Source organism: Sceloporus occidentalis, unplaced genomic scaffold (assembly GCF_023333645.1).
Source record: "Sceloporus occidentalis isolate IW3139 unplaced genomic scaffold, rSceOcc1.0.p SCAF_1, whole genome shotgun sequence".
NCBI classification, from domain to species: domain Eukaryota; kingdom Metazoa; phylum Chordata; class Lepidosauria; order Squamata; family Phrynosomatidae; genus Sceloporus; species Sceloporus occidentalis.
Window position 1 is genome coordinate 320,166,207 of NW_028316981.1, and position 13,616 is coordinate 320,179,822.

Genomic DNA, 13,616 nt, shown 5'->3' on the forward strand with positions numbered 1-13,616 from the left:
AGGTGATGCTGCCAGGTAGGATGGCACCTGAAGTCTCAGGTCTTGCTATCAGTTAGAATGCCACCTGCAGTCTCGGGTGTTGCTGTCAGGTAGGATGCCATTCGGCTGCATTGGCCTAAGACGGGATGAGCAACCACTCCCCAAATGCTGCCCTCCTTAGAGATGGGGTGGCCACCCCCACCCCCACAAGCATGGCATCCCTCTGCCAGTCCCCATATAGGACTTGCTTGGCACACAACCAGCCCGAGGTCAGGGTCTGACCATGGGTATGACCATGGGACTGCTCCATGCTTGCAGAGTAGGGCTGTGGTACCTCCAGGGGGAAGGTCAGTCTGTCTGAGGGCGGTGTCCATTGCTTCCCAACAACAACACATTCCTGGGGTTGCCACTGGGCACCAGTGCCACCTTCTGTGCTACTGCAAGCAATGCCATGGCCATGGCCACCACAGTCACACACACTGAACATGGCAAGGTCCTCCAACTGGGGCTGAAGTACCAATCCCAGCACTGTCTGGCAGGGCACGGGGCACTTGATATAGCCCCAAAGCCATAAGCGCCTACCCGTTCCCCATCTTCCTGGGGACCATGCACACAGGCCAGGTGCCACCTTGTCCATCATCATTCTTTATTGGTACAAATGCATATTGCGGGGTCTCTGCCCACCCCAGGAAGGAAACACACCCTCAGGGCTCCTTGGCTAATCCACCCCTGCAAACATATCTTTGTCATTGGGGCTTCCCCTTTTTCTTGTATGGTGGGTGGGTGAGTGAGAAGAACCATTCTACCACAAGAGTTCCTGGTGTGATCCTCACCCGCTGCATTGCTCCAGATGCAGAAAAGCCACAGAGTCTTCTCTGGTTCGGAAATGCACAGCCAGGAGTTGCCAGCACCGTGTATTGTCCCTCCCTCCCATTTTAGTTCAGAGGAGGGGGTGCAAGTCCTTCTTCCCCCCCCCCAAAAAAAATGTCCCACAGCAATGCTCCTGAAGACACAGTGGCTGCATCACAAAACCATCCGGGACCAGAGCAGGCTGCAGGGTGGGCGGGCTCAGGATCCCGGCTGGGGGGTCGTCCCACTCCGCAGGCCTGTGGAAATGGAAGAGTGGAGCGGTCAAGGAGCCGGGAGCTTGAGTGTGGGGAGAAACTGCGACCTCTCAGGGCTTTTCTGAATCAAGTGCCAGGAAAGCAACGGGGAGTTTTTGGTGGGGAAGGGAAGAGGGACACTAGCTATCGATACTCACACAGAAGGAAGTGGCGCAGGTTCTGCTTGGAGCCCCCCGAGACGATGTAGGCCCAGACGGCCATGGCTGCCATCAGCATGTAAGCAGGGAGGAGGCTAGCCACATACAGCGGATTCCAGAAGGTCTGTGGGAGTGAAGGGGCACAGGTGGCAGTAGGATTTCAGTAAGGCCTTTGACAAGGCTCCCCATGACATTCTTGCAAACAAGCTTGTAAAATGCGGACTAGACAAGGTAACTGTTACATGGATTTGTAATTGGTTGACCGGCCATCAACAATGGCTCCTCTTCTTCATCCTGGAGGGAAGTGACCAATGGGGTGTCCAGTGGGGCTCTGTCCTGGGCCCAGTACTATTCAACATCTTTATCAATGACTTGGATGAAGAAATTGGGGGCATACCTATCAAATTTGCAGATGACACCAAAATAGGAGGAATAGCTAATACTCCAGAGGACAGGATCCAAATTCAAAATGACCTGAATAAATTAGAAAGCTGGGCCAAAGCTAATAAAATAAAATTCAATATGGAGAAATGTAAGATACTGCACTTAGAACGGAAAAATGAAATGCACAGATATAGGATGGGGGACACCTGACTTAAGGAGATTTATACATGTGAAAGAGATCTAGGAGTCCAGGTAGACCACAAGTTGAACATGAGTCAACAGTGTGATGTGGCAGCTAAAAAGGCCAATGCAATTTTAGGCTGCATCAATAGAAGTATAGTGTCTAGATCAAGGGAAGTAATAGCGGCACTCTATACTGCATTAGTCAGGCCCCACCTGGAATACTGTGTTCAGGTCTGGGTAGAAAATTTCAAAAGGTGTGGTGAGAAACTGGAGCATGTCCAAAGGAGGGCAACTAAAATGGTGAAGGGTCTGAAAACCATGAATCTCTATGAGGAAAGGCTTAGGGAGCTGGGTATTTTTAGCCTGGAGAAGAGACGTTTAAGAGGTGATATGATAGCCCTGTTTAAACATTTGAAGGGGTGTCATATTGAGGAGGAAGCAAGCTTGTTTTCTGCTGCTCCAGAAAATAGGACACAATGGAGCAATGGAAGCATGCTCCAGGAAATGAGACTCCACCTCAACATTAGGAAGAACTTCCTGACAGTAAGAGCTGTTTGAAAGTGGAAGATGCTGCTTTAGAGTCTCCTTCTTTGGAGTTCTTTAAACAGAGGCTGGATGGCCACCTGTCAATGAGGATGCTGTGATTGAGAGTTCCTGCATGACAGAGAGGGGTTGGATTGGGTCAGGGCCCTTGGGGCCTCTTCCAATTCTAAGATTCTATGACCCTGTACAACAGGCCAAAATAAAACTGCTCCGGGTCACTTTGGAGGTATGCTGTTTAAATGATACATACATCCTAAGATTCTGGAAGCCACGCGAAAGCCACACCCCAGTCCTTTGGCGCGGCTTCCGGCCTCTTAGGACGCATGCATAATTTAAACAGCATACCTCCAAAGTGAGCCAAAGCAGCTTTATTTTGGCCTGTCCGTACAGGCCCTATGATTCTAAGGCACAGCATCCCACCAGCCTCACCCCGGTTCTTTCAAGGGTCCGTGGGCTCTCTCTCCTCCGCGTGGGTTCCTTCCCAGGTCCACCCTCAAGCCACCAGAAGGGAAGGGGAGGTTGGTGGGCCATGACTCTCGTGGTCTTCTTTGGAAGATGGCCTTCCTCTTGGGTTGCCCCCTTTTCAGCCAGAGAAATGCCATCTCACCCCAGGGCTGTCCTTGGGGGTCTTTCAAAGAGCTTCCCACCCCAGTCTGCCTATGCGAAGGGGGTCAAAGTAGTCGCTTGTGTCTTTGGGTGGTCATCAATCTTCCTCTGTGGCCAGAAATGACAGGCCAATGGCCCACAGCTGCAAGGACGGAAGAGAATGAGGTTGGACTGGATGGCCCTTGTGGTCTCTTCCAACTCTATGATTCTATGATTTTGAGTTCCTGCATGGTAGAATGGGGTTGGACTGGATGGCCCATGTGGGCTATTCCAGCTCTATGAGTCTATTGGGGGGGACAACCCCCAGAGCATTGCTAACAGAATGACTTCCCCATGGCCACTCATTGTCCTGTCCTGAGGCCCTGACCAGTGGGGTGGGTGGGTTTCCTGTCCGTGGGAGGACTTTCACTGACTCACCTCTTGGGTGAAGGCAGGAGGGGTGGGAGGCTCTCTGCCATCCGGCCCCTCCCCATGGCACAACACCTGCAGCTACTCACCAGTCCAGAAACGATGAGGTGGCTCAGCACAACCACTGCCACCTCCCACCAGCGCTGGGTCTCACAGCCGTGGAAGAAGACGACTCCCCAGAAGGTGTGCAGCAGGATCAGGACCAGGGTCATGAAGGCTGTGGGCAGACACACTGCTGTCAGGGGAGGAAATTGGACAGGGGGAGGCAGGCAAAGGGGCAGAAGGAGGGGGCAGCCTCACCTGAAGTCAGAAAGTAGAGCTGTGAGTCCCCATGGATGCCCACTGTGCCAGGGCCCAAGGAATCCGACAGCAGGTTGACCATGGAGAAGGCACCGCTCATGAGCCCAAAGCCCAGTCCGGCCACTGTGGGGAGAGAAAGCATACCTCTGAGTGCCCCCCTTCCAGCATTGCCAAATGCTCACCATTCTCTGGGACCCCCACCCCAAAACATCCCCCTGGCAAGTGAGTTAGGTATTTCTAGCGTGCAAAGCACCCCTTTCCTAGAGAGCCAGGGCCCTTCCCGAGTGTTGCTTTAAGACCCCAAATAAGGAATCAGTTTAGGAAAATGCAGCAAGTTGCCTTCTGCTGTCAGACTGGGAAGGGGGGGTCCATCTGGCTGGCCCCAGACCAGGTAGAAGGTCATGGCTCTCCAGGAATTCACCTGGGGAAGGCATTCCCACTCCTACTCTGCAGTTTCCATAACTTGAACCTGGGTCCAGCTGGAGCCAAAGCCAGGAGCTCTGCCACCCATCTTGGGTCCCTCCTTTCATCACCACCTTCAGCAGCTGGCAAGCAAGGGCAGGAGGGGGGTACTGGCCAGAGGGTCAGCTGGCTAGCTGGCCCCACAGGGGTACCTGCTTGGCCACTTCAGGCAAGCAGGGTCAGCAGCAGCAGCAGATGGAAACCTTCATTCTAGACAATGTGTGGGCAACTATAGGAGGCAAAGGGGGCACACTAACCCCCCCTGGAGATCCTATAGAGCCATGCCTCCCTCACTGCATGCATGTCACATCCTGGCTTTTTAAAAAATGTCTTCTCTAAAGCCTAAAAAAGGAATGCAGAAAAGGGGGAAACTGGCCCCTCTAGAGGCATTTCAATACGAAGAAATGTAAGGTATTGAGTTTAGGGCAGAAAAATGAAATGCACAGATATAGGATTATGGGGGACACCTGGCTTAAGGAGACTTCTATGTGTGAAAGGGATTTGGGAGTCCTAGTAGACCACAAGTTGAACATGTGTCAACAGTGCGATGCAGCAGCTAAAAAGGCCAATGCGATTTTAGGCTGCATCAATAAAAGCATAGTGTCTAGATTAAGGGAAGTAATAGTACCACTCTATTCTGCTCTGGTCAGGCCCCATCTGGAATATTGTGTCCAGTTCTGGGCACCACAATTCAAAAAGAACATTGAGAAACTGGATCCATGTATCCAAAGGAGGGCCAACAAAATGGTGAAGAGTCTGGAAACCATGAATCCCTATGAGGAAGGACTGAGGGAACTGGGGATGTTTTGCCTGGAGAAGTGAAGGTTAAGAGGTGATATGATGATAGCCCTGTTTAAATATTTGAAGTTATGTCATATTGAGGAGGGAGCAAGCTTGTTTTCTGCTGCTCCAGAGACTAGGATCCAGAGCAATGAGTTCAAACTATAGGAAAAGAGTTTCCAGCTAAACAATAGGAGGAACTCCTGACAGTAAGAGCTGTTCGACAGTGGAAGATGCTCCCTCAGAGTTTGGTAGAGTCTCCTTCTGAGGTCTTTAAACAGAGGCTGAATGGCCATCTGTCACTGGGGATGCTCTGACTCAGAGTTCCTGCATGGCAGAATGGGGTTGGACTGGATCTGGGTCCTTCTTGGGATCTCTTCCAACCCTAAGATGTCTCGCCTCAATCACGTCTATTTCAATTAATTTTAATTTGCATTTTACAGTGTTGTTATTTTAGTTTAGAGTAGGGGGATGTGGGGGTTATGTAATTTTTTAATTTGTTATGTATTATGTATTTTAATTATGCATTCTTATTGTAACCCACCTAGATCCTTCCAGAGAGGCGGGATGTAAATAACACATTATTACTATTACTATTACTATTATTATTACTATTATTATTAGGATTCTATGATTTTGAGGGGGCACAACAGTTCTGGGGATGCCGGCTACACAGAAAAGGAGTAACCGTTTAATAACGGAAGATATGAGTATGTAGGATTAAGGTATGAGCAGGTAGGTAGGTAGATAAGTTAAGGAGAAGGTGGGAAAGGGAAAAGGGTAAGAAGAAGGAGGAGAGAATGAGAGAGTGATAGAATTAAGAAGAAGGGAAGGAATGAAGATGGAAGAAGAATGTGAGGAGAAGATTAGAGAAGGAGAAAAAGCGCCTAAAGAAGACTATAAAGCAAAGAAGAGAATGTTAATGTATGAAAGTGTATGTTATGAAAGCATTTGAAGAAACATGGTAAAGTCTTATTCTATATGTTAGTGGCAGCCAGAATAGTCTATGCAAGGCAATGGAAAGGGCAAGATATCCTGTCCACTCTTCATTGGATGTGGAAACGTTATGATCTGATTGCAAATGATAAATTGACGCATTTGATTAAATGTAATTCATTACAGAAATTCTCTGAAGACTGGATCCTGGTTTTAGAAGCTATAGAAAAAGTCCTGGACTTGAAACTCAAAGCAGGTTGACCCCTATGCTGATCTTCAATGAAGTGATTGATTTAAATCGAAGAAAATACGTCATTCACTTTGTAAACATGCTTAGACCGAGTCATGTGCTAGAACTTGGTTTGTATATCTTTGTTTGAAAATAAGCCATTGCTTAATGTATGTTTTTATTCTTTAGTTAACCAGAAATTTTAAAAAATAAAAGGAAAAAAGAGAAGGGTTTAGGGATGTGTAGAGATGAATTTCAGAATTTATTGATCCTATATGAAGAACTTTCCTTTCTACTTTTAAGAAAAAGATTAATGGGACATAATTACAGAAAAAGTAATATACATTATTGGCTATGCGGAATATAAGATATAGCAAATCTAGCCAGTATTTATGATTTTTGGAAGTCGTAACTTTTAGATTTTATTGTTAGTCTTATGTGGAATGTATGTAAAGGTCCTTTGTCTAATGTATATGTTTTTGTCTTATTGTTATTATTATTATTAACCTTTATTTATGAAGCGCTGTAAATTTACACAGCGCTGTAGATGCCATCTTTTTAGTTCGAGGGTTCCCTGCCCTCGGGCTTCCAATCTAAAAAGACACGACACAAAAGGAGAAGAAGGGAAAGATGCAGGGGAAGGGTCAGAGGTCCAGCAGTTCCTCTCTACCTCCGAGGCCTGGACCAAGGCAGAGGGACTGGAGGGAGGGCTTGGCTTCATCATGGATGGTTAATCTTCTTCCAGGGAAAATACATACTCTCAAGTAGGATAATACATTTACAGTACATAGCAATACAGGACATGATTCAATAAAACAGGCAACAAAGGAACATCAAATAGTAAGCGACAATTATGCAATGCCTGGGAAGGCTTCTCTGAACAGGATGGTCTTCAGCTCCGTTTTGAAGCTGGTTAAAGAAGTGATCAGGGCCCTTGTGTCTCGCGGGGGAAGAAGGTTCCAGGAGTGAGCGGCAGCGAGTGAAAAGGGGCGAATCCGGGATGGGGCAGAGGAAATCCTGGGCTGAGACAGCAGGCCTTGACTACCAGAATGGAGGGAACAACGGAGTGGGAAGGTGAGGAGAAAGAAGGTCTGATAAGTAAGGAGGGGCCAGTCCATGGAGGGCTTTAAACGTCAACAGCAGGAGCTTATACTGAATGCGGAAAGGGAGAGGGAGCCAGTGAAGGGATGCCAAGACAGGAGAGATGTGGTCACAGCGGTGGGTGGAAGTGATAATGCGTGCAGCTGAATGCTGGACAGAGGTTAAAGGACGGAGGTGAGAAAGAGGAAGCCCAGCCAGGAGGACGTTACAGGAATCCAGTCGTGAGATCACTAGGGCATGGACCAGGATCTTGGCAGAAGAGGCGGAGAGATAAGGTCAGATTTTGGCAATCTACAAGCCTTGGCTGTGGTCTGGATCTGAGGGATCCACGACAGAGAAGAGTCAAAGATAAAACCAAGACTGTGGGCTTGCTGGACTGGTTGAATAGAAATGTTGTCCACAGAGAGAGAAAAGGAGTGTTGAAGGGTGGGCTTAGGAGGAAAGACAAGAAGCTGTTAGTTTCACTGTTAGTTTGATTTTTCTGTCTTTTTTATATGAATTTTCAATAAACTTTAAAAAAGAAAGAAAGTGTTTGCATATTTTATGTCTGTATGTTAAATGATTAATAATAATAGTAATAATTTTAATAAATAAATAAATAAGCTTCTCCACTGGAGATCCCTGGCAGCAAGGAGGCAGGTGGCTTGACAGTTAGCCATTCAGACCCTCTCTTCCAGCTATTGGCCTGTACTGTGGGACTAAGAAGACCAGAAAGAGAGTCCCTCCCCACTCTTCACACCTCCCTTTGAGAGGGGCACCCACCACCCATGCCCACCCAGTGCTGCCACAGTCACCCCCCACAAGCCCAGAGGATCTTAATTAATCTCGGAAGAGGTGGGGCAAGGGCCTGGCCCTGCAAGAGACCCCTACCCACCCACCCAAAAAATAAGCCCCCCTCTAGAAACTCACCATAGGCCATTTGCTGGATGGAGATTGGGGAGCAACCATCATCGCTCAGGGCCAGGAGTCCTTCAATCGCCTTCCTGGGCAGAGGGAAGAGGCAAAACAGAGCTTGGCACCTGGAGTCATCCAAACCCACAGGTAACAGACCCACACCAACCTCCCCTGGTCAAGGATGAAAGGCTGAACCCCCCTCTAAGCCCCTTCCCCTAAAGGCCTTGGCATCTGAGCAAACCCCCCACCCCACCACTGGCAGCACATGCCAAGGTCTGCCTGCAAGGTTGTTCTTTGAGCTCTGGCCCTGGGTGCGAGTGGCGCTGGCAGGGAGACAGAGACAGAAAGGGGCTCAACAGAGCGGGGGGGGGGGGAAGAGTTCACTGGGCAGAAGAGCCCCCATTCCATGGAGGGAAAGTAAAAACCTAGTCCTAGAATCATAAATCATTGAGTCTGAAGAGACCACAAGGGCCCCCATCCTGCCATGCAGGAACACTCAATCAAAGCATCCCCACTGACAGATGGCCATCCAGCCTCTGTTTAAAGACCCGAGAAGAAGGAGACTCTACCACTCTCCATTGAGGGATTGTGTTCCACTATCAAATATATCTTACTCTCAGGAAGAAGCTTGTTTTCTGCAGCTCCAGAGACTAGGATGCGGAACATTGGATGCAAGCTACAGGAAAAAAACATTCCACCTTAATATGAGGAAAACCGTAACAACAGTAAGAGCTGCTCAATAGCGGAAGACACCCCTTTGGAGTGCAATGGAATTTAAACAGAGGCTGGATGGTCATCTGTCCCAGGAAGATTGCATTCTGTCTTCCTCCATGGCAGAAGGGGGCTGGAATAGATGAGCCCTTGGAGTCTCTTCCAACTGTAAGATTCCGTGAATCAATGGATTCACATTGGAAGAAAAGAGATTCCACCTCAGCATTAGGAGGACATAATCCCTCAATTGAGATTTTGGTGGAGTCTCCTTCTTTGGAGGTTTTTAAGCAGAGACTGGATGGCCACCTGTCAATGGAGATGCTTTGGCTGAGAGTTCCTGCTTGGCACAAGAAGGGGGTTGGACTGGATCAGGACCCTTCTTGGGGTCTCTTCCAACTCTAGGATTCTATTATTCTAATCAAAAATGTGCACATGACACCTTAGTCCTAGCAGAAAACCTGGCCAGGAAGACCAAGGAAGGAAGTGCAAAAGCAGGGCTTCTGTGGAACATAAAGGAAACAAAAAGAATGACCCCGAGAACCTACCCAAATTCGGGTTGGACTAGATGGCCCTCGAGGGTCTCTTCCAAATCTGTGATGCTACGATTCTCTCTTTGTCCAGACATTTCCCTGATGATTAACAGCCACTCCGGCCAGTTTAATGGAGTCTTTTATCATTTCTGGTACTAGGGTTTATTCTGTTTTGGATGTAATACAGCACCGGTCTCAGGGATGCTTTGCTTGAGAGACTGGATGGTCCTTGGGGTCTCTTCCAACTCTATGGTTCTATGAACTATAAGCCCCCCTTATTCCCTCCAAGGCCTTATTCCCTCCAAGGCCTTATTCCCTCCAAGGGCAGGGGTGGTGGTCTTGCCCTTTCAGGACAAGGCAATGGCAAAGCCCCTCTGAAGAAGCTTCGCCATGACTAACATTGACCTTCGGGTTGCCATAACTTGGAAACAAAGGCTCACAGCACCCTCCAAGTCACACTCTCTCAGCCTCAGGGGAGGAGCATGGCAAAGACCCCTCTGAAGAAACCTTGCCAAGCAACCCTCATCACAGGCCATAAGTCAGAAGCGACAACAATAACAGCGGTCTTGGACTCTTCTAAATCTGTGACTCTATGAATTCTATCTGAAGGGCGAGGAGCCCCTGAACCCAATTTGAAAAGAGGCCGATTGCTGTGGAGGCCTCCAGTTCAGCCCCTCTTTTGGGGGCAGATGGCAGTGTCTGGGGCCCCCAGAGGTGCCCTCTTCCTGCACCAAGGGAGAGGCTCGCTCTCAGGCTCCTCGCAGATTGGGCCCTCTGAGGGGGGGAGAGGGGTGGAAATCATCCCCCCGACGGGGATGCCAGGGACTGGGATTGGACTGGTGTCCATCAGCCACCATCTTTTGTCTCCTAGAATCATAGAGTTGGAAGAGACCTCAAAGGCCACCCAATCCAACCCCCTTCGGCCACGCAGGAACACTCCATCAAAGCACCCCATGGGCAGATGGCCACCCAGCCTCTGCTTAAAGACAGCCTCCAAAGTAGGAGACTCCTGTTTGTGCCAGGGCCTGGCTTGTCTCCCTCCTATGCTTCTAGGGATGCAGCCTGGGATCGCCTTGGCCCTTTCAGCTGCTGCGTCACACTCTTGGCTCCTGTTTGTGCCAGGGCCTGGCTTGCCTCCCTCCTATGCTTCTAGGGATGCAGCCTGGGATCGCCTTGGCCCTTTCAGCTGCTGCGTCACACTCTTGGCTCCTGTTTGTGCCAGGGCTTGGGTTGCCTCCCTCCTATGCTTCTAGGGATGCAGCCTGGGATCGCCTTGGCCCTTTCAGCTGCTGCGTCACACTCTTGGCTCCTGTTTGTGCCAGGGCCTGGCTTGCCTCCCTCCTATGCTTCTAGGGATGCAGCCTGGGATCGCCTTGGCCCTTTCAGCTGCTGCGTCACACTCTTGGCTCATGTTTGTGCCAGGGCCTGGCTTGCCTCCCTCCTATGCTTCTAGGGATGCAGCCTGGGATCGCCTTGGCCCTTTCAGCTGCTGCGTCACACTCTTGGCTCCTGTTTGTGCCAGGGCTTGGGTTGCCTCCCTCCTATGCTTCTAGGGATGCAGCCTGGGATCGCCTTGGCCCTTTCAGCTGCTGCGTCACACTCTTGGCTCCTGTTTGTGCCAGGGCCTGGCTTGCCTCCCTCCTATGCTTCTAGGGATGCAGCCTGGGATCGCCTTGGCCCTTTCAGCTGCTGCGTCACACTCTTGGCTCCTGTTTGTGCCAGGGCTTGGCTTGCCTCCCTCCTATGCTTCCAGGGATGCAGCCTGGGATCGCCTTGGCCCTTTCAGCTGCTGCGTCACACTCTTGGCTCATGTTTGTGCCAGGGCCTGGCTTGCCTCCCTCCTATGCTTCTAGGGATGCAGCCTGGGATCGCCTTGGCCCTTTCAGCTGCTGCGTCACACTCTTGGCTCCTGTTTGTGCCAGGGCTTGGGTTGCCTCCCTCCTATGCTTCTAGGGATGCAGCCTGGGATCGCCTTGGCCCTTTCAGCTGCTGCGTCACACTCTTGGCTCCTGTTTGTGCCAGGGCCTGGCTTGCCTCCCTCCTATGCTTCTAGGGATGCAGCCTGGGATCGCCTTGGCCCTTTCAGCTGCTGCGTCACACTCTTGGCTCCTGTTTGTGCCAGGGCTTGGCTTGCCTCCCTCCTATGCTTCCAGGGATGCAGCCTGGGATCGCCTTGGCCCTTTCAGCTGCTGCGTCACACTCTTGGCTCATGTTTGTGCCAGGGCCTGGCTTGCCTCCCTCCTATGCTTCTAGGGATGCAGCCTGGGATTGCCTTGGCCCTTTCAGCTGCTGCGTCACACTCTTGGCTCCTGTTTGTGCCAGGGCCTGGCTTGCCTCCCTCCTATGCTTCTAGGGATGCAGCCTGGGATCGCCTTGGCCCTTTCAGCTGCTGCGTCACACTCTTGGCTCATGTTTGTGCCAGGGCTTGGGTTGCCTCCCTCCTATGCTTCTAGGGATGCAGCCTGGGATCGCCTTGGCCCTTTCAGCTGCTGCGTCACACTCTTGGCTCCTGTTTGTGCCAGGGCTTGGCTTGCCTCCCTCCTATGCTTCCAGGGATGCAGCCTGGGATCGCCTTGGCCCTTTCAGCTGCTGCGTCACACTCTTGGCTCATGTTTGTGCCAGGGCCTGGCTTGCCTCCCTCCTATGCTTCTAGGGATGCAGCCTGGGATTGCCTTGGCCCTTTCAGCTGCTGCGTCACACTCTTGGCTCCTGTTTGTGCCAGGGCCTGGCTTGCCTCCCTCCTATGCTTCTAGGGATGCAGCCTGGGATCGCCTTGGCCCTTTCAGCTGCTGCGTCACACTCTTGGCTCATGTTTGTGCCAGGGCTTGGGTTGCCTCCCTCCTATGCTTCTAGGGATGCAGCCTGGGATCGCCTTGGCCCTTTCAGCTGCTGCGTCACACTCTTGGCTCCTGTTTGTGCCAGGGCTTGGCTTGCCTCCCTCCTATGCTTCCAGGGATGCAGCCTGGGATCGCCTTGGCCCTTTCAGCTGCTGCGTCACACTCTTGGCTCATGTTTGTGCCAGGGCCTGGCTTGCCTCCCTCCTATGCTTCTAGGGATGCAGCCTGGGATTGCCTTGGCCCTTTCAGCTGCTGCGTCACACTCTTGGCTCCTGTTTGTGCCAGGGCCTGGCTTGCCTCCCTCCTATGCTTCTAGGGATGCAGCCTGGGATCGCCTTGGCCCTTTCAGCTGCTGCGTCACACTCTTGGCTCATGTTTGTGCCAGGGCTTGGCTTGCCTCCCTCCTATGCTTCCAGGGATGCAGCCTGGGATCGCCTTGGCCCTTTCAGCTGCTGCGTCACACTCTTGGCTCATGTTTGTGCCAGGGCTTGGCTTGCCTCCCTCCTATGCTTCTAAGGATGCAGCCTGGGATCGCCTTGGCCCTTTCAGCTGCTGCGTCACACTCTTGGCTCATGTTTGTGCCAGGGCCTGGCTTGCCTCCCTCCTATGCTTCTAAGGATGCAGCCTGGGATCGCCTTGGCTCCCGTCCTGCTCCCTCCCGTCCTGACCTGAGGAGCTTGTAGTAGAGGAAGCGGAAGGCCTCCTGGAGGAGGACGGAGAGGGCGACGCCGGCGGCCAAGAGCCCCGCCTGGAGGGCCTGCTCCGCCTGGGGGCCTCCGCTCGCCTTGGACGCCACGAACCAGGTCAGCGAGGAGAGAAGGAGCGACGCCAGCCAGAAGAAGGCCCTGCAATGGAGAGCAATGCCAAGACGGGGGTCAGTCCCTTGGGCTGCCGCCCTTGCCCACCTTCCTCCCCGGACGCGGGGCCTTAGCCACTCACCCTGCCACCAGGATGATGACCCGGAGCGGGTCGGAAACCACCGTCAGCAGGAAGAGGGCCAGCGCCGGGCCGAAGGCCACCAAGGCGCACCCGAAGAACACCGCCAGCGTCATGGCCGCCCGAAGAAACCCCCTCGGAAGCCGACAACACACCCACTTCCGGCGTGCTGCACTGACGTCACAGCTCGAGCCTCTCCTAGGAGACCCTCCGAGGCCCTGAACGCCCCACTTCCGGGGCACTGCACTGACGTCATGGCCTGGAGCGACGCGGCTGTCATTTTCTACTCCTCCTACTCGAGGCTCCGCCCACTTTCGGGAGGAGAAGGAGCGCTCTGCAGGCGCCCCGGGGGGCGGGGTCCAGAGCAGACACGCCCCTTCACCAGAAGCTCCTCCTCTTCTGCCTTTGTCAATGCAGACTGTTCAGTGCATGCCCCCCAAAACCCATGGGTCCCCAAATTAAATACTTTCCAATGCACCCCCCAAAATCCATAGGTCCCAAAATTAAATATTATTGTTTATTTCATTATTTATAAT

General features: G+C 51.7%; 1 protein-coding gene across 2 annotated transcripts; it reads right to left on the reverse strand.

The window, feature by feature from the left end:
* Window positions 1-608: 608 nt before the first annotated feature.
* Window positions 609-13,372, reverse strand: LOC149324299 (gamma-secretase subunit Aph-1b-like). Of its 2 annotated transcripts, XM_089498683.1 has the most exons (7): window positions 13,084-13,372; window positions 12,813-12,989; window positions 8,082-8,155; window positions 3,665-3,787; window positions 3,454-3,581; window positions 1,241-1,364; window positions 609-1,085 (listed from the first exon to the last, which is right to left on the reverse strand). In XM_089498683.1, exons 1-7 carry the CDS (start codon window positions 13,194-13,196, stop codon window positions 1,048-1,050), a joined length of 777 nt encoding a protein of 258 aa, XP_089354809.1. In that variant the 5' UTR covers window positions 13,197-13,372; the 3' UTR covers window positions 609-1,047. The 2 variants fall into 2 exon arrangements, with proteins under 2 accessions (XP_089354809.1, XP_089354805.1); XM_089498679.1 differs by lacking the exons at window positions 609-1,085; window positions 1,241-1,364 and adding an exon at window positions 2,643-3,098 and having other exon boundaries at window positions 13,084-13,371.
* Between the last annotated feature and the right edge of the window lie 244 nt (window positions 13,373-13,616).